General features: G+C 38.8%; 1 protein-coding gene across 1 annotated transcript in view; it reads right to left on the bottom strand.

Annotated features, from left to right (window-relative positions):
- LOC105234251 (kelch-like protein 17) overlaps positions 1–20,287 on the bottom strand; it is a 60,622-nt gene that overhangs the window by 12,014 nt on the left and 28,321 nt on the right. The window contains 2 exon segments of the mRNA XM_011216542.4: positions 8,023–8,215; positions 15,094–15,635. Of these exon segments, the coding sequence (XP_011214844.4) occupies positions 8,023–8,215; positions 15,094–15,119 (219 nt within the window). The 5' untranslated portion in view covers positions 15,120–15,635.

Raw genomic sequence — 20,287 nt, 5'->3', positions numbered from 1 at the left:
TGCTCATACAAGTTGCATGAAATTTTGCCTGCAGGGCGTCGAACGTTTAAGTCATTTTCGTGGTAATGAACGACGACTGCTGTGACGAGCATACACCGAACACTTAGTTCTTCCACAATAAATCTCCTAACGCCGCACACATGACGGTAGAGAGATTTAAATGCAGTTGGGTACAAATTTGCGGATAGAAAACGTAAAAATATCTTGTACATAGGATACCCATTCTTTATAAATACAAGTAGGTGTACTTTAATTAATAACACTAGTTTACAGTCACTTTGCGACTGTGATATTCGATGTTGTCTTTTCCTAATTTTGGGTTGTTAAATCAAAAATTATACGCAAAATATCCTAACAAGTCGGAGTTTTTGTATTGTCGTTGACGGGTGTAGGGTTCAAAACAACCACCATTTAGTAAAATGACAAAAATAACTGGACGGCTCAAACACCCCACAGACCTCTTAGCGCATCATTCGCAAATTTTTCCGTCAGATTTGTTGAGTAGTGTAATTTATGCTATCAACTAATTGTAATAAAATATCTATTATTTGTTGATTTGATTTATTGTATGTTGTGGTATATTTTTTCATACGAAAAACATTAAGGTCAATTTTATTATGGCCTATGTCACCAGGTAAAGTTTTGTTGGGTGAGAAAATCATGTCGCAGTCATAACATAATCTAAATAATTTGTGATCAATGTTCCGGTAGATGTCAGCCCATAATTGGTTTTGACAGAGATCCGAAGATATTTATCACAAAGAAGCCAATGTGACTTTGAAAAAGCCTCATGGGTTGAATCCTATATAAAATTAGTAGTTGATATACCAAAGATATGTGTATGTTTGTATGAATTTTTTAACTTAGTGTAATTAGCTCCAAAAATTATATTGGAGTTTTTTCAAAAGGTTGTTTTCAAAATCAGTGAGATAAATTTCTCAGTAACGAATGATCCGATCGACTTCAAATTTTCATTCGATCTTCTTAGATACATTTATCGGGTAATCATAGACTTGGTAAATATTGGTTTGTCAAAAAACCGGTATTTTCGCTAGTTGGCGCGTAGTTCTAGTTTTATTCGTCGCATCGGGTCATGCTATACCTTTTTGCTCATTTCACGCGCTAACATGTGTTTGATTGATTGTCGTTTCTTTTAAGTCGTTCGTGAGTTATAGCGTCGCAAATATGGAGAAAAATAAAGAGAAAATACGACATATTTTACAGTACTACTACGATAAAGGCAAAAATGCATCTCAAGCCGCCAATAAAAGTTGTGCAGTTTATAGACCCGATACAGTTTCCATTTCTACCGCACAACGATGGTTTCAACGTTTTCGTTCTGGTGTAGAGGTGGTCGAAGATGCGCCACGCTCCGGAAGGCCTGTCGTCGAAAATTGCAATAAAATCGCTGAATTGGTCGAAAGAGACCGGCATAGTAGTCATCAAACCGTTATAAACCATTTGAAGAAGCTTGGAGTCACTCAGAAGCTCGATGTATGGGTGTCACACGAATTGATTCAATAAAAATACCGCAAGACTTTTTTGACAACCCAATATGTAACCCTTTTAACATACTTGGTGATGGAGAAGCAGCTCACGACTTGTTCAGAGCATGCTAAATGAGTACTGAAGGTATTACTATTTGAATTAAAGAATGGCACTACCAATAAAATCTCAAAATAATATCTGGACAATACCTAAGCGTATTTGGATCTGGAGTATCTGTCAAGATCCCCCTTGGACCCATCAAATTTTGTTTTTGTGTATTATTTATATGATAGATAATTCATTTGGGTGGCTGAAGGCTCGTAAGGCAGGATCTGCAAAAGGAAGTTTTGAGATTACTCTTTCTTTTTTGCTTTCAAACTACTTCGACAACTGTTACACGGTGGGATTTTTAACCTTTTTACCTTTTTCTTAAAGAAACCTCAAGTCTTTAAAACTGTTAGGTTAGGAAAGAAAATAATCCTAATATATAAATGCCATTTAAATTTCTTATTCCCTATTGAATAAGCTTAACAAAACACTCTTGTAATTTGCTGTTGGCAAGCATCATTACGCCTACTACGCCCACTGCAAGCACACACGTAACAATCTATAGCAATGGAGGCAATAAAATGTTAAGAATAATGTAAACACGGTCTTAAGAGATGTAGGCTGGGCATCTATTCGCAACAAATATTTATATTATGTAAAGTATACATATATAAAAATATTTGTATACATACTCGTATATAATCACATACTTATATACTATAACCAATACTATAGTTGTCATGTTACCATCGAACGATAAATAGCTGTAATTGGAGCCTACAATTGTCGAAACCACTGGCGATATATTAAACACAGCACAACAACAACTACAACCTACATAAGAAATATTCTCACGAAAAAAGTTGATCAAAGTGCGCAGAGCACTCATACGCCCCCGCCAGCCAAAAGTTCGTTCAAATTGCTGCCGGCAAAGTTTGAGCTGCTCATAACTGTATATCACGTACGCGTGTGTGTGTGCATGTAATGAATGCCAGTGTATTATTATGTCAGAGTTGGGGACCACGTGCAGCTGAAGTTTGCGTGAAGATGTCAATCAAAGCTCGACAGCAATGATGATGATTATTATTTATGAGGCGGTAACGATGATTGCGCGCAAGAGTTTTATATCACAGATTCTGAGCAATGCTTGTAAGTGAATGCGCAAATTAGATATTTGCTGATATTATTTGTATGTGCTGCCTACTCAAGTCAGCATAAAAGGCAGCTGCGTGTCCAAATATATTTATATAAGAAAATAAACAGAAAAAAATCACAATTAAATTGTCCCTAATTGGTTTTTGATTCGAGATAATTATGGGCTCGAAAGCAGGCTTGCGGTTGTGGGTAGTGCTCACATAGTAAGTGCACAGTGTGTTGAAAAATGAGTTAAATGGGCACGAATTTATTGAGACATGCTAATATTATGCTAGCGAGAGAGGGAGAGATAGAGTTCGGCCACTGTGATGTAGTGGTATATGCAATACCGATAGATGGAGGAGGTATCGATAGCCGGGCTGCAGAGACTGTTAAAACTCACCTCAAGCGAAGGCATCCTAAAGGATGACTACACCTTTACTTGCACCTAGGTACTGAACTCCATCTGGTATCGCAAAGGACCAAAATGGATGGCTTATTGGCCTAGCAGTTTAACCTAACCTATTTGAAACTACAGCAACTAGGTTACATTCAATCTTCCGAATAATATCATAAATATTTTTTTTTATTAGTCATTACCCCCCGGGTACGAGTTCTGTCATGAAAAAGCTTCTAACGGGTGATTTTTTTGAGGTTAGGATTTTCATGCATTAGTATTTGACAGATCACGTGGGATTTCAGACATGGTGTCAAAGAGAAAGATGCTCAGTATGCTTTGACATTTCATCATGAATAGACTTACTAACGAGCAACGCTTGCAAATCATTGAATTTTATTACCAAAATCAGTGTTCGGTTCGAAATGTGTTTCGCGCGCGTGTTTTGTTCAGCGATGAGGCTCATTTCTGGTTGAATGGCTACGTAAATAAGCAAAATTGCCGCATTTGGGGTGAAGAGCAACCAGAAGCCGTTCAAGAACTGCCCATGCATCCCGAAAAATGCACTGTTTGGTGTGGTTTGTACGCTGGTGGAATCATTGGACCGTATTTTTTCAAAGATGCTGTTGGACGCAACGTTACGGTGAATGGCGATCGCTATCGTTCGATGCTAACAAACTTTTTGTTGCCAAAAATGGAAGAACTGAACTTGGTTGACATGTGGTTTCAACAAGATGGCGCTACATGCCACACAGCTCGCGATTCTATGGCCATTTTGAGGGAAAACTTCGGACAACAATTCATCTCAAGAAATGGACCCGTAAGTTGGCCACCAAGATCATGCGATTTAACGCCTTTAGACTATTTTTTGTGGGGCTACGTCAAGTCTAAAGTCTACAGAAATAAGCCAGCAACTATTCCAGCTTTGGAAGACAACATTTCCGAAGAAATTCGGGCTATTCCGGCCGAAATGCTCGAAAAAGTTGCCCAAAATTGGACTTTCCGAATGGACCACCTAAGACGCAGCCGCGGTCAACATTTAAATGAAATTATCTTCAAAAAGTAAATGTCATGAACCAATCTAACGTTTCAAATAAAGAACCGATGAGATTTTGCAAATTTTATGCGTTTTTTTTTTAAAAAAAAGTTATCAAGCTCTTAAAAAATCACCCTTTAGTTTTATATCAGCAAACGAGAGAGTGGGAAAGAGAAAGCGCGACCGCTACAGTATAGCAGCTAAAGATATGTATCACCAATATGGAAGAGCCGAATTCGATCTATCCTCACGACAGTCGCAATTTCGTAATCGAAACGGACTCTAATTTCCATCCAGTAAAGAACTGTCAATTCGGCAGCATTCCTGACGTTCTTATCTCGCACGCAGTGAAGAAAATATAACAGTCGTAGCTGAGAGTGTACACGGAGATCGTGGAGAGTCGATTCGGTGCCTTGCGCAGCAACTCGGACTGACATATGGAATGATTTGACGCATTTTTCGTCAAGATCTTTAATTGAAGGGTACAAAATACAGTTTGTGGAAGAACTACAGCCACTCGACCTTCCCAAGCGTCATTGCTTCGTTCTTGAAAAATTACAAGAAGATCCATTGTGGTCCATTTCTAGCTCAACGGGTATGTAAACAAGAAAAATTGGCGCATTCGGGACGAAGAGCAACCTAAAGAGCTGCTGTTTCATTCAGAAAAAAAAGGTTTGATGTGGGTTGTGGGCCGATGGAATCATCGGTCCATATTTCTTCAAAAATGATGCCGGAGAGAAGGTAGCCGTCAATGTGGACCGTTACCGCGTCATGATAACCGACTATTTGATGCCTGAAATTGAAGCAAATGATCGCGGCGATATTTAGTTTTAACAAGACGGTATCACTTCCGCACAGTACATCAATCAAAGGATTTATTGAGAGCACACTTCGGTGAGCAAATAATTTTACATTTTGGCCCGGTCAATTGACTCGGTACGATAATTTAAGAAAAGTATGCTTGTTGTTTATATCTCATTTGGAATAAGACTTTGATGATCCAAGAGATATCTAAACCTATTGTAGATCATTTGGTGTCTTTACGGCATCGTTGTCTCACCGTCAATAAAATATAATTCTTTTGAAGTTCCACTAAGTAACTAAAGTTTATTATACCTCCTATTTAACGTAATTCCATCTACTGTGAGACAGTAAGTTGTTGCTTTTATTTGCGCAATCAGCATACGTTTTGATAAACATATTAGCATGACATAGGCAATATCCAAAAATAAATAAGTAAATATGCGCATGACATGTAGGTAAATGCCTATGTTTAGTAAAACGGTTAGTGCTTGACAATTTGTGTAATTAATTAAAGTCAAAGATCTATTCGTTGTCCTCCTTTTGTGCGCACGCAATGATCAAGTACTTTTGATTGGCTTACCCACGGAGCTAAGACCGTAAGTGGATCGACACTTAAGGCGTAAAGACAGCGCCAGCGACACTTGACATTTAAGTGAATTGGAGAAAAACATCAATATTTATAATTTTGGGAACTTATACCCATAATGAGACGATTTTCATATTTTTTTTTTGATTTCAATACTTTGGACATTTATCAACCGATTAACTGTATGTATATTTTTGATACGTCAAGATACGAGTTTCCATCAACATTTATGTTTTTGTATGTTCTTGAATATACATTGCGACAAAAAAGTAGCCGGAAACTGTAATAATCCCCACCAGATGTAATACACTTTCACCAATGATTTTTCCAGTCATTGAAACACTTTTCATAAGCCCTTTTTGGGGTGGCCTTTCAGCGAATTTTGTTTAATATCTTCGATTGACTGAAAACGTGTTTCATTCCGATTCATTGTGGACTCATTTCCATATCAAACTCATAAACCCATGTCTCATCGGCTGTTATTATGCTCACATGAATGTGGGATTGGAATTTGCACTATCAAGCATGTCCAAAAAGACCTTTTCGGAAAAAAATCTGGTTTATCGGGACAAATCGAGCAAGAACGCGTTTCATTCCCAAAATCATTCGAACGGGCTCGCGAGAGATCGACCGTCTTTGAGGGCGGTCCCTTGAGGATGGAGTAATGTGTGGAAGTTCATGTAAATTAGGAAAGTTTTCTGAGCGGCATTCACTTGGGAGTTACTAGAAACGATCATTTTATATTTGGCTTAAGCTACTCAAGATTTCCGGTCTTAGACCAAGTTTCCTCTGGGTAGCCAAAAAAACATCTGTTTGAATGTGAGCTAAAGTGAGAAGGCGAAACATGCCTTCCCAGTTGTGCGCAGGGTTTGCGACCCTCCACGTAAAAAACACTCATGAAAAGAAGAAAACAGTTTCGGATCAGAAAATAAGTTTGATGACGACTACTGCAAACGCATTTGGGACTACGATGTATGGGCATGCACATGGAATGTCTGTGGATGAACATCTAGCCACAATCCCCATCAAAGCGAAGTTCTTCATCATATCGCTGATTTGCGCCCACGCCCTGACGATGGGACCAAATATGTCTTCTATGAGCGCACCTATGAAAGCTGCTCCCGCCGCGATGTAAAAATCGTGCTTGGCGACTTTAATGCCAGGGTGGGCGAAGAAAGTATTTTTGGCGCAACGGTCGGTAAATTCAGCCTCCATGATGAAACATTCCCAAATGGCTTGAGGCTGATCGAAGTATGGTGTCTGTAGTAGTAGATTCCAGCATAGGAAAATTAACCCAGCTACCTGGATGTCTAAGGATCGAGAAGCCACCAACCAGATCGATCATGTTGTGATAGACGGAAGGCACGTCGCCAGTGTTTTAGATGTGCGTGCGCTCCGAGGTCCTAACATCGACTCGGACCACTATCTTGTTGCAGCCAAGTTTCGCACTCGCCTCTGTGCAGCAAAAAACGCACGTCAACAAAGATAAGGAAGATTCGACGTCGATAACAGACAGCCAAACGATTTTCTACTGAACTTGCACTCCTGTTCTCTGAGAGCACTCATCCGCAATTTGGTATAAGGGACGGATAGTGAAAAATTAGTTAATCTCCTAATTTGGATCTTTTAATCACTGAACTAAATGCGTTCAAAAAATATTTTTTCAAACAACAACCGTGAGGGGTATAAACTACACAGCCGATAATTCATAATTTATTCTTTCACATCTTATTAATGACTGTATTTTCACTCAGTAACTGTTTCCAGCCTCACACTCACTCATTAAATTATTAAATTTTATTTGCACGACACTAAAACGTTTCATTGACCTGAAAGCGTGCGCCAGCAAAACGCTTTACCTCTCTAAGCGTTGCTAAGCGTTACGCTTCTCTGCTCAGCACATATTGCACAGTTATGTACGCGCAATTGACTGCGGGCTGTCACAAATTAAACGAATTATCAAGATAATATTAAAAAATAAACATATACGACATTATATCATACAACAAAAACAACAAGTGACGCTTGAGCTGCGAAAAATTTCTAATTTCACATTTCTATGCGAAACTTCAATGAGCTGGCGGAGCGGCGCGCCAATAAGCAAGCGAGTGCGTGACACTTGCGTGCGCTTCAATGATTTCAACAAAAACAACAAATTCGTGGTGGAAAATTCAAATGTGCGGGAGCAATGACTTCGCCACCGGTGAGCCACCAGCGCGCGGACAGCGCTTAGCACAACTTAATTAATAAAACGGTGGGGAGAAATGAATAACAAAAACGACAAAAAAATAAAAATAAAAATAAAAAAACGAAAAAAATAGGAAAAGCAACAAAGTTGTCTATCAAAAGCAAAAGTTTTTTGTTTTGTTGCTTTTGATTAATTACTTCGCCTGTCCGCGTCACTCACTCGCTCCAGCGCCTGTTGCTTCTGCATGTATGCTAATGGCTTGCTTTTAACAGTTAGCCGTGCACTAATTAAAAACTTCTGTTTACAGTTATGTATAGTGTTGAGTTGTTGTAAGTACACACCTGCGTGTTGTTGCGCATTTGATTGATGGCCGCAAAGGAGGCGATGCAGTGGCCGGGATTTTGATGATGCGCCTGCGGCAAGACCTCCTCATTCGGACCCGGTGGGCTTAAGTCGCTTGGTGTTTGTGTGGAATTGTTGCTGGTGGTGGTGACATCCTCATTGTTGCCACCCGCGGAATTATTCTCCGTTGAGCTGCAAAGAGAAGCGCAAGGAAGACACATAAAAAATGTGATATTAAAATTTATGCAAGAAGTCGTAAAGCGTAGGCCATAAAAAAGATGCTGGCGGTAAACGCCTTAGACATTTACGATATTAAATAATGAGTTTACGAAGGAATCGGATTATGTGCTATAAAATTATGGCTTGACTGTCAATTGGTTTATAGATAAATGTGGATTATAAAATATATATTTTTTGTGGGAAAAATTTGAATTGAAAAATTTCAATTTTGCTCTTTAAAAATTTAACATTAAAATTTTATTCTTCTTAATTTATTTTCAAATATTTAAAAGGATACAAACAGAAATATTTAAATTTTCAAACCAATACTATCAATTTTTTACTTTGTGAGGGAAAAATTGGAAATTTAAGAATTATTCCTTGGGGACTACTCAAGATTATTAAAAATATAGGGCCTATTTGTACTGGACAGAAATTCGACATAGATTTTTTTGCAATTTAAGGTTTTATTTAGCACAGTAGGAATGATGCACCGTTGCGACCAATAGAAACACCTCCAGTAATGGCAAGAAACTCGAACAGTCGATTTTCACAAGTTTTATTGACTTTATTCATCCTGGACAGAAAAGGCAGTCACTAAGCTTGCGAAACTTCTAACAACTCACTATCGATATGAGTAGGTAAATACATAGAAAATAATTGAGGTTTTGCACTGCGATCTGTGGTCTATTGTGCACTCTCCTGTATCACATGTGATCACAAAGGTCCATCACTCTGAACACAATATTAGAACCTTGCTGGGCGCGATAGAGAGGATGTGATCCCTGTCCACGTGGATGGATCCAAGGGTTTTGAGCCTGCTTCTATAATTTGATGTGCAATCTAGAATAAGGTGTTCTGGAATTTCCGGTTCCATGTCGCTAAATTAGCAGTTTGTACAAGCAACTATGCCCATGTAGGACAAGTGTTTCTTTAGAATGGCTCGGTGTTGTTCTGATGGAACACAATTCCACTCTGATTGCGCAAAGCTAGTCGCTTCGGCTGGCTTCTGTGCGATTACCTCTCTTCAGGCGGTCATACATTTTGCATGTCGGATTCGATTCTTGATAAGTACGAGTTTAATCTGCTACAGTATCCGGAATGAAGCTGCACAAGGATCCCTCTCGATTCTCACGGCAACTCGAGCTCGTTGATTCTAAGTACGCCATTCACTGAGAGGAAGTCAGTGCATGTCGGAAGTTAGTTGCGTCCGTAAGCTGGTCGTCTTATTGTGTTATGCCGTCGACGTAGCTCCGAGTATAAAGGCCTCACTGTGTTGATGTTCGATAGTAGGCATCAAGAGGCATCTACTTATAGTCCAGAGTGCAGTATTCTGAAGCTTCCTGGTTTACGTTTTACTGCATCTTGGCGACCATATTTGTGCGGCGCAGTTAAGGATCGGCCGACGATTGCTTTCTATGTCTATTCCCCGAAGCGAGAAAAGTCGGAGAGATAGCCATTTAATTTTGAACACATGCCATCGATTCCATTGCCCGACGTTATTATCGCGCATCATCTGGTGATAGAAATTCCATCTAGTGGTTGAGGAAGCTTCGAGATGTAAAAGTTAAACAGCAACGTGGAGAGGACACCACTCTGTGTGTTTAATTCTTCTCAACTTAGAGTGTTCACCTCGAAACAGTACGGATGATTGCCGACCGCTCAAGGTAGTTTATAGCCCACCACTTCAACCCTGGGGGAGCGTAGATTTTTCGATGTCTTCAAGTATGGTTGTGTTGTTGACTGTGTGAAAGGCTTTTGATAACTCCAACGCTACGAGGATTGTAAAAAAACAGCTTGAAAATCTTCGTGTGGGCAACAAAGAGATGGTAGAGGATCTCAACATCTCTTAGGGATCGACCCAACCATTTTGTTTGACGTTTTGTTGAAGAGTGGCAATGCTTGCTTCACAAAAGTTTTGAATCTTTTGCAAAAAGGACTTTGATCGCAGGAAAAAGATCGCAAAAGAGATGCTTTACAAAGTAACTTTATCACAATCTAGCGAATGGCGGAAAAATCAAATTATGCGCTGGCATATTATTGGTTCACTAGTAAATTTTAAAGATAAAACAATAAAAATTTTGTTTTTTATTGTCAGTGCGGGTCAAAGTTGCTCAGATGGTAATAATACATATACATATATGTATATAAGTAACATTGCGTATACGCCGTGTCAACTCATCCGCAGTAAACGAAGAAAGTGCTTGACCTGAGCTGAGCTGAACTCACATGACCAAAGCTGACCTCTTTGGCTGCCGGCCCGTCTCGGTTGTTTACTTTTAACCGCCAACTATTCTTAAATGCGCAATTTTTCACTGAGGCAGGATTATCTTATCGCAACAACACCAAGTGTTGCTGAATATATTTAACTCGTTTTCAAGACAAAACACGGAAAATAAAACATAAAAAGAAGAAAACAAAGTGAGGCAAGCTTCCACTTTGCATTCAAAACAAATTGCCAAATCAACTTGAAAAATTCGTCTGGCTTATTCTGCATGATTTATGTGTGTATAAGTACGCCGGGTTACATGTACTGTTTGTGTGTGTGTGCGCGCCGCTTGTCTGTGCTGCGGCATTGGCGCTTTGCGGTGTCTGACGGCCTCCCATTAGCATATACTTGTATATGTAGATAGATTTTAGGCCATCTTCTGTATTGGCTTACTGCCGTGTCACTGCATTAATAGTCCTGCCCACCGCATATAACGGTACAAGCGAGTAGAAGCGTGTGTGTAAATATGTAAAAATGCAGAAAATTGCCAGTGAATTGGCAGTGATTGCGGACACGGTGACTTGTTCGCCTCGTCTGACTCCCGCTTTTTCCACTCCCGCTTGCCGTCACGGCCTGTGATTTTGTAGGATTTTCAGTGACAACATTTTGCGGCTTTGCATGATTGATTCTGGCGCTGTCGAGTGGCTTAGAGCACATTTCAAATGTAATTTGGTTGCTCATTTTGTGCTTTCGGCTTCACTAAGTGGCAATTTGGACATGATGAAATTTTCCGAATGTGGCATTTTCATTTGCAATTGACAAGTGATGAAGTGAGCTTGCGTTTCTATTTTTGAAAAGCATTGCAGATTTTTATTGAGTGGAATGCAATTTGAGTAGTTGATGGGTTATATTAATAGTTTTAAGTGATAATATGTGGGTCGGTGTTGTTCGGTTGTATCTGGGTCAGAATTAAGTAATAAATTGAGAACACTTGGAAGATTGTATGGATATATTGCTTCTAAGTTATATTCAGACCCTTCTTGGGGGTACTTTCTCGGTTGAATCTCATTTTTTCTATGGAACAAATATAGCTCAACTACTCCTCACATATCAATATTCTTATTGGAAAGCACACCCAACAAATCCCTCAAAATACGAAATTTCATTGAGCAAATTTAGCCCCAAAGCAAGACACATTGATTGTTTCAAATCATTGTCAACAGTCGTTAACGCCTAAAAGCACGCTTACTTGCTTGTCAACAGACCAAAAGCCAGACAAATAGCAGTAACAGCGAGACAACTGGGCGACAGAAAAATTGACAATAAATTGTAGAACAATGCAACAAAAGGCACAAAAAAGACACTGCCGAAGGGTAGGAGGAAGAAATTGTGGGTGTCCAATGCGCATAGCAACGGACATTAATGTTTTGGTTATTGTGTTGACTTTTGCTTTCCTAAATTCTATTTGCAGGGTGGCAAAGAGCAAAGTTGATAAATGTTTCGGATGGCGTCATTTTCATGTTAAAAGTACTTCACTTTAATTCAAGTGGAATAATGTAATTATTTACTATGCGGAATTCTAATGCTACGAGTTTGCAGGAATGTTTACATGGAAAAATTAGTAAGGGGAGCATAGAAAGTACTGAGAGTAGTCTGAAGGAAGTATGTATAGATATGTATAGATAGAAAATTATATAAACATGGAAGGGCTAAGTTTGGATGCAACCGAACATTTTATACTTTAAAACGTCAACCAGAGGACCGGAATCTAAACAATGCTATATACACATATTCTATATATAACTCATATACTGACCAACATATTCAACATAAGGTTTATTAGAAAAACGAGAATCAATATAAGTAGTATATGGGAGTTGGGTTAGCATCGACCTGATTTTATCTATTAACTACTCGTATTACCATGTCCATATTATTAACTTGCCATATACTAAAAAAAAAATCCCTGGGTTTCATAAAGTACCTCACATGCAATCACCAATCAAATGGAGTAAAGTCAGCCGGATGTTCGAAAATTATAATATTAGTTATGTATATCAGGGCTGGGTCTAGTATTTGCCCAATTGTATCCATTTTCGGTACAAAGATACACTGTTATTAGTAAAATACGCTCTTTTATTTTCATTGAGGTATATGGGGCTTGGGGAAGTATTGATCCGATTCAAACCATTTTCGGTATACAGAGTTAGTATTGCCAGGAAAAGATTCTCTCTGAATTTCAATTGTATATCCCATGCACTGACCGATATTTTCGGTCAAAAAAAAACTGTAGATACTGAGGTCCACATATTCGGTACCTATTGGCTTGAACTTAGGTAAAGCTGCAAACGAAACTATTGGTTTTTGGAAAAGGCAAAAGAACAGCTGATACGATGAGGAATGTCATGTCACAGTGGAAAGAAAGCCTACCTCGCAACGTTACAATCGACCACATCACGTGCGGGATGGGATAGATACCGATAGTTGAAAAGGGAAGCGTGACACTATTACAGACAGAAAAAGAAAGAGGCCGAAATGCGTGAGCATGAAGAGCTTGGCAAGCTAGCCGATCGAGGTAATACTTGAAAATTCTACGAAAAGAAGTGGCGACTTACAGAAGGCTTTACGAACGGAGCATACTACTGGAGAACCTAAAGCAGTGAACTAGTGACTGATGGAAAGCATAACATCAGGAAATGGTGAACCCGATTTCCCAATCGATGACGATGGAATAGTCGTTTCATTGCCCAACCATGAGGTAGTTCGAATAGCAATTATCCGTCTGAAGAACAAGTGGCAGGGATCTATGGATTGACGGCCAAACTATTCAAAAACGGCCGCGAAGAACTGATAAGGAGCAAGCATCAGCTTCTTTGTAGAATATGGTCAGACGAAGAAATGTCCACGATTGGAAATCAAATGTGCTTTGACCAATCCAAAGTAAGTACTTAATACCATTTCACAAAAAGGGAGACCCCCTAAACTGAGCCAACTACTGTAGGATAAGTCTTCTCTATTGAGCATACTGTGTTCAAGATTAAAGCCGTCCGTCAACAAACTCATTGGACCTTATCACTGCGGGCTTAAGTAAGGAAAATTAACAACTTCATCATTCACCCACCTCTTCGTCGATTTTAAAGTTACTTTTGGCAGCACGAAAAGGAGTTGCCTTTATGCACCGATGTCTGAATTTGGTATCTCTCAAAACTAATACGGCTCTGTGTACTGAGGTTGCGCAATACAAAGCTCCGTCAGGATCAGGAAGTACGTATCCGAGCCTTTGATACCACGCGTACGCCGATGGCATTATTGGCCTCAACAACGGTGCCGTTAGTTCTGTTTTTTTCCAGCTTGGACAAAGAAGCGAAGCAAATGCGCCTGGTAGTGAATGAGCGTAAGACGAAATATCTCCTGTCTTCCAACAAATAATCGTCGCATTTCCGACTAGGCTCCCACGTCACTGTTGACAGTCATAACTTCGAAGTTATGGATGATTTCATCTATATTGAAAGCAGTATTAACACCAATAACAACGCTAGCATCGAAATCCAACGCAGAATAACTTTTGCCAAGGGGTGCTACTTCGCTTGAGTAGACAATTGTGAAGTAAAGTCCACTCTCGATGAACAAACAACAAACTTTACAAGTCTCTCATCATTCCAGCCCCGGCGAATATTGCAGTCGACATTGACATAGTTTAGCGAATTAAGAGATGGTGTGTCCGCTTGCTAGGTCTCCGGCTCTGAGAGTATTTGACGCTGTTCCTGCCGGTAGAAGCAGTGGAAGACCGCCACTTCATTGAAAAGGCCTAGCTACACTTGGAATCTCCAATTGACGCCAAACCACTCAGAGGAAGAAGGCCGTTATTTCACACGCGGCGATAACCGCGTAAGTGGTGCTTCGCTTATAAAGTAGAAGAAAATTCCGTATTTTTTCTTTTAATTCCCGAAAATTTCCTTTTTCACACTAAATGTGGCCCGCATTTTCTAAAAGTACGTGTATAGTTGATTGATCTACTCTTATAAGGACCCGATGTAAACTCGCTTACATGAACACACTATTTATGTGCCTTATATTAGGCGTCAGTTGTACTTAGAAACTGCAACGCACAACTTTTCCTACTGGACACCCACAGTTATTAGAAGCTTTACGGCTTGCCAACTGCAGTCAATACTTTACATCGACATAAACCGTAATGTGCATGCTCGAACATTACCAACTCCCTATGAGTGCCACATTAACTGTGTTGCCACAGTTACACTTTTATGTCTTCACCCGAAAGTAAGTACTTAATACTTTCGTTCTCATATGTAGGGTAATGTGTGTAATAAATATTGAGGGTGCAGTGCTTTGTGGTGCGACAGTAATGACCACGCGGCGCTTGTAACATGGAAAATCCGTGATTTAGGCGACAAGCCGATACACCCAGCCCCAAACGGAACATTGTCTGCATAAAAAAGAGCGCTCTACCACACGAATAAATTATTCTGGGGTGGAAAGTCGAAAACTTTTTGAGTAAGTGTTATGAGTTGGCTTGGTTAGAGCGATTTGAGGGTGAGTTTTTGAGCTTATGCATAAATTTTAATGTTTTGTGAATAGGAAAAAAAGTTGCTTTTTAAAAATATAAATTATATTTACTTACATATTTGATTTAACTGGCAGAAACATGTTAGTTTTTGTTTTTATTTGCTTTACGTGTTGTTGTAAAAATTGCCCCTGTTATGGATGAGCTATGATTTACTAATGGCAGTATATGTCGCTCCACGACACTCTCTCTTGTTTTTCCACTCTTTTTTCCTATTTAGTGATCCATTTCGGTAGCGCGTCTTCCGTCACACACTTCCGTTATTTATTTTACACAAATTGCCTATTACTTTACCGTTCTATTGTTTGGTATGTTGATTACAAATCTACTTGATATTCGAGCTTGCCGCCACTTTAGTCAAAACACGCACACTTATGCACCGTTGTGTGTGAAAAATTTTTAGAAATTCTTTTTGTGGTTATTGTATTTGATTCCTTGACACGCACTTCAGTCACGAGTCTTCCAAAGACACAGCTGCTTTAGATCACACGCACTTCTGGACAGCTGAACCGAAGTTGCTGCTCAATTTACTTGAAGCCTGGCAGTAAACAGAGGATTTGGAAGCAAATATTGTTTAAGCTGTGAGTCCGTCTTTTTATCTACAAATGGAGGAGTAATGATGAGTTGTTAGTAATATAAATTTGTTTGCATGTGCTGGTTTATTTAGTAAGGGTTGTTTATAAAATAAGTATATACATACATACATATATAAATACATATAACCATTTATATGTATGTATGTAAATATACACCGAAACCATCTGTGTATTCAGTTAAACCACAAATGCTGCCTAAAGCCCAAATCTTCTCAATGAAAGTCAAACAAATTACTATTAACTCGCATGCATAGCATACTTTTAGGCGATTAAAACCACCCTCAAGCAAGCATGCCAGACAAATGTACGAAATACCAACACATGAAAAGCTCTTGCGACTGCAGAAAAGCACGAAAAATATTTGGGTCAATTCGCCAATCAAGAAAGCAAACGCACACATATACATATATACAAGCAAACACAGATACATACACACATACAAATCAAGTATAAATATTTGCAACGAAAAATGTTGGAACTTATTATACCCTGCACAAGGTAAATTAAGTTTTTCATGAAATTTGCAACATACTGAAGAGAAAGTCAGAGACCCAAGAAAAGAAAAATAAACAGCCTTTAGACGACCAAATCTAAGTGCTATGAACAACTTTTTTATTTGAGAAGATATGTTCACGAAATTCTGCATTACTAATTGCCTAAAGTAATGGTCTAATCTCCGCCCAAATTGTTCGAATCGCACCACTATGTAATATAGCTGCCATACAAACTGATCGATCAAAATCAAGTCCTTGTATGGAAACCTTTTTGATTTGAGAAGATATGTTCACGAAATTTTGCATGAACAATTGTTCAAAGCAATAGTCCAATCTATATAAAAATTTTTCAGATCGGACTACTATATAATATAGCTGTCATACAAACTGATCGATCAAAATCAAGTCTTTGTATGGAAAACTTTTTTATTTTGCAAGATATGATCACGAAATTCGGTACAGACTATTACCTAAGGTAAAGGTACAATTACCGAATAAATTATTCAGATCGGAGGACTATAGCATATAGCTGCCATACAAACTGATCGGTCAAAATCAAGTCCTTCTATAAAAAACTTTTTTAGTTGACGAGATATCTTTCTGAAATTCGAGAGAAATCATTTTTCAATACAACCCTACAATTTGCGAAGAAATCGTTCAGATTGAACTATTATAACATATAGCTGCCATTCAAACTGAACCCTCCAAATGAAGTTTTTAAAGGAAAACTCTGTTATTTGCAAAGGGTATTCTAACTATAAGGCAACGGAAGTAATCGTTTCTTCTTTTTTTTATATATCTACAAACAAGTAAATATTTATACACATACATACACACACTCAACATACTCAAACATGCATACATACACATTAATTGTGTCGACATACATTTAGATAGCAAATGATAAATGAAAGCACGCAAAACAATTGTCCCTGTCTGCTTTGGCATTGGTTTTCCGTGAACACATACACAAGCTCACATAAATAGCGTACAAGATAGCTGCTGTGAGACGCCTAAAGAGGTGAAATCTGCTTAGTCATACCACCCATTCGTTGTCTCCCTTGCTTGGCATGTCTGATGAAGTGTCAAAATCGATGTTGCACAGTGTGCGCAGGTTTATTTTGGAATTCCGTAGATTTTGTCGTCTGCCTATACATATTAAGCACTTTAATACACACGCAGATAGAAGAACAGCAATTTAGCTGTTAAGCGCCTGTGTGTATATTATACTTTAAGTTACATGTTCTACGTGTTGTGTTTTAGTCATATTTTTCATTTGAAGTTCGAAAAATCACTTCTGCTTAATCGAGTGCGAAATTTGAAATTGTGTAGCAAATTATCGCTGGCGTCAAATAAAGTTATATTTTACAGCATATGGCGTGCTTTTAGGCGCACAAGCATTTTATTAAAGAGAAACAATTTTTCTAGGTGATTTTCGATTCTTTTTGATAAATTTAAATATACTTTCAATACAATTAATTAATAGCTGATATCATTATTGTTACATATTATAATAGAAAGAAATCAATCCGAAGAAAGTTATTTTCTTTGGTGAATAAGGCGGAATTATTTAAAGAAAAGGGAAACTCTTTTTTTAAGAAATGGGATATGTTAGTAAAATGAGTGGAAATAATTTCTCCAGTGTAAAAAATGGTATGGTTCAATCAGAATCGCATTAAAATTCTTCTTCTTCTTCTTCTTCTTCAACGCTTACCTGGTTATAGTCGAGCTTACAATGACATCCCAGTTATTCTTCCTTTCACTTTTTGGCGCCAATTGGATAATCCAAGTGTAGCCAGGTCTTTCTCCAATTGGCCTTACCAAATTGGTGGTGGTCTTCCTCTTCTTCTGCATTCCCCGGTGGGTACTGAGTCGGATACTATAAGATCTGGAGTGTTTTCATCCATTCGGACGACATGGCCTAGCCAACGTAGCCGCTGTCCTCAATTCCCTGAACTATGTCAAAGTCGCGGTATAATTCATACAGCTCATCGTTCTATCGAATGCGATATTCCGTGGCCAATGCGCAAAGGACCACAAAATCTTTCGCAGAACCTTTCTCCCGAAAACTCCCAAGACCGACTCATCAGATGTTGTCATCGTTCATGCCTCTGCACGATATAGTAGGACGGAGATGATGAGTGACATGTTGAACTTGATCTTTGTTCCTCGAGAGAGGACTTTACTTCTTAAATGCCCACTCAGTCCGAAGGAGCACCCGTTGACCAAAGTTATTCTGCTTTGGATTTCGAGACGTTGTTGTTGGTGTCAATACTGGTTCCAAGATAGACGAAATTATCAATAACTTCGATATTATGACTTTGTTTGATGACAGGAGATATTTCGTCTTGCCCTCGTTCACTCCCAGACCCATCAGCTTCGCTTCCTTATCCATTCTGGAGAAAGCAGAACTAACAGCTGGATGTTGAGGCTAATGATATCAATATCATCGGCGTACGCCAGGAGCTGTATACTCTTATAGAAAATGTTTCCTACAGTAGATAGAAGAAGTCGCACGATAGGAAGTTGCCTTGTCTGAAACCTCATTTGGTATCGAAAGGGTCGGAGAAGTTCTTCCCGATCCTGACGGAGTTTTTGGTATTGCTCAACGTCAGTTTACACAGCCGAATTAGTTTTGCGGGGATACCAAATTCAAACATCGCGGCATAAAGGCAGCTCCTTTTCGTGCAGTCAAAAGCAGCTTTGAAATCGACGAAGAGGTGGTGCGTGTCGATATCGGAACACTTTGGCATAAAACAGCCATGCAAATGGAACATCAAATTCTTTTATAGAGACTTTTGTATTTGTGAAGAGTATTATCGATTGGGTCCAAGCCAAGTGAATATTTAATCTTATTTTTTATATTTAACAATTTGCGCAAATTCGTTTCAATATTATTATTATTTTTTTGTTTGCATTTTCTTAAGGTCAACTCCATCGATGGAAATTGAATGGCAATGAGTTGAAATAAACTTTCGCCACTTTCGTTACAACTCCCGTCAATCATAACCAAAAATTAACGGTAGACGCGCCAGTTGCAGACATATTAGCCAATTTATCAAGCCCACGTGCCAAAACCGGCGTTAACGGTATAGCAGGCAAACAAAGTCAAAGTGCAGTTACGTGCAACCAACAGACAAATCGACTTTAGAAACCATACAAGCACACTCACACATACATACATGCACAAACTTATATTTGCAGACATGCATTGGGTTTGGAAAGCACGAGCCAGTCTCCTGCTATGAATACACATATGTGTATATGTGCATATACATACATATGTATGATATATACATATTTATGTCTGCCACAGCCGCCTATTTGTCTGGCGGCAAGACATTCACTTCAGGCACATGCAGACACACATGTGGCAGAGTGAGCGCACATACAAATGCATGCGTCTGGCCACTTTGCAACGTATGCAAAAAAAGCAACAACAACACAACACAAAGTGCTGTGACGCGTTTTTTTAATTTTCTTTTATTTTTTTCTTCTTTCCATTTAATTGCAATTGCAAATTTTTGCTGTATTTTCACTTGGCATATGTTTGCATGTGTGTATATATACATATATGTATGAATTTATTTACTAGCGCACGCACGCATTGAATGCAAAAAACATGCAATAACAACAAAAAGTATGTTTATTGCAAATGCACGACCCGCCCGACACACTGTGCCACATTTGGCGGCACAAAGCTAGCAGCAAATTGCAATAACAGTCAAGCTACAAATAAACGACGCACGTGTATATACATATACATACATATATATAAATGTATATATAGGTATATATAACAGTATAATATGCATTTAGTGCCTTCATGGTTATAGAAAATGTGCGTTGTTGTAGGCGCTTTGAGTGCAGCTTTTGATGTCGCAGCACATTTGTTGCACCTCGCCGCAACTTAAATATTTACAAAGCGCTTGTAAAAGTGCAGTTATGCTCACGCTTGTTGTTGCATGTGTGTCAACACGCATTAAACGCACCAATAATGCTTAAATTAAGCTGCAGAAATTTAATTAACTTGCAAACTCAGCTTTTAATCGCTTTGTACTTGGGTGTGTGTGAGTGCGAACGTGCTGAGGAACGCATATTTTTTTCAGTTATGGAAATGTTAGCGTCAATGATGGCATTGGTGTGATATTCAGTTTATTT

The sequence above is a fragment of the Bactrocera dorsalis genome, chromosome 3 (genome assembly GCF_023373825.1).
Source record: "Bactrocera dorsalis isolate Fly_Bdor chromosome 3, ASM2337382v1, whole genome shotgun sequence".
Taxonomy (NCBI): domain Eukaryota; kingdom Metazoa; phylum Arthropoda; class Insecta; order Diptera; family Tephritidae; genus Bactrocera; species Bactrocera dorsalis.
The sequence above is the reverse complement of the archived record's forward strand: the minus strand, read 5'-3'. Positions and strand labels throughout refer to the sequence as shown.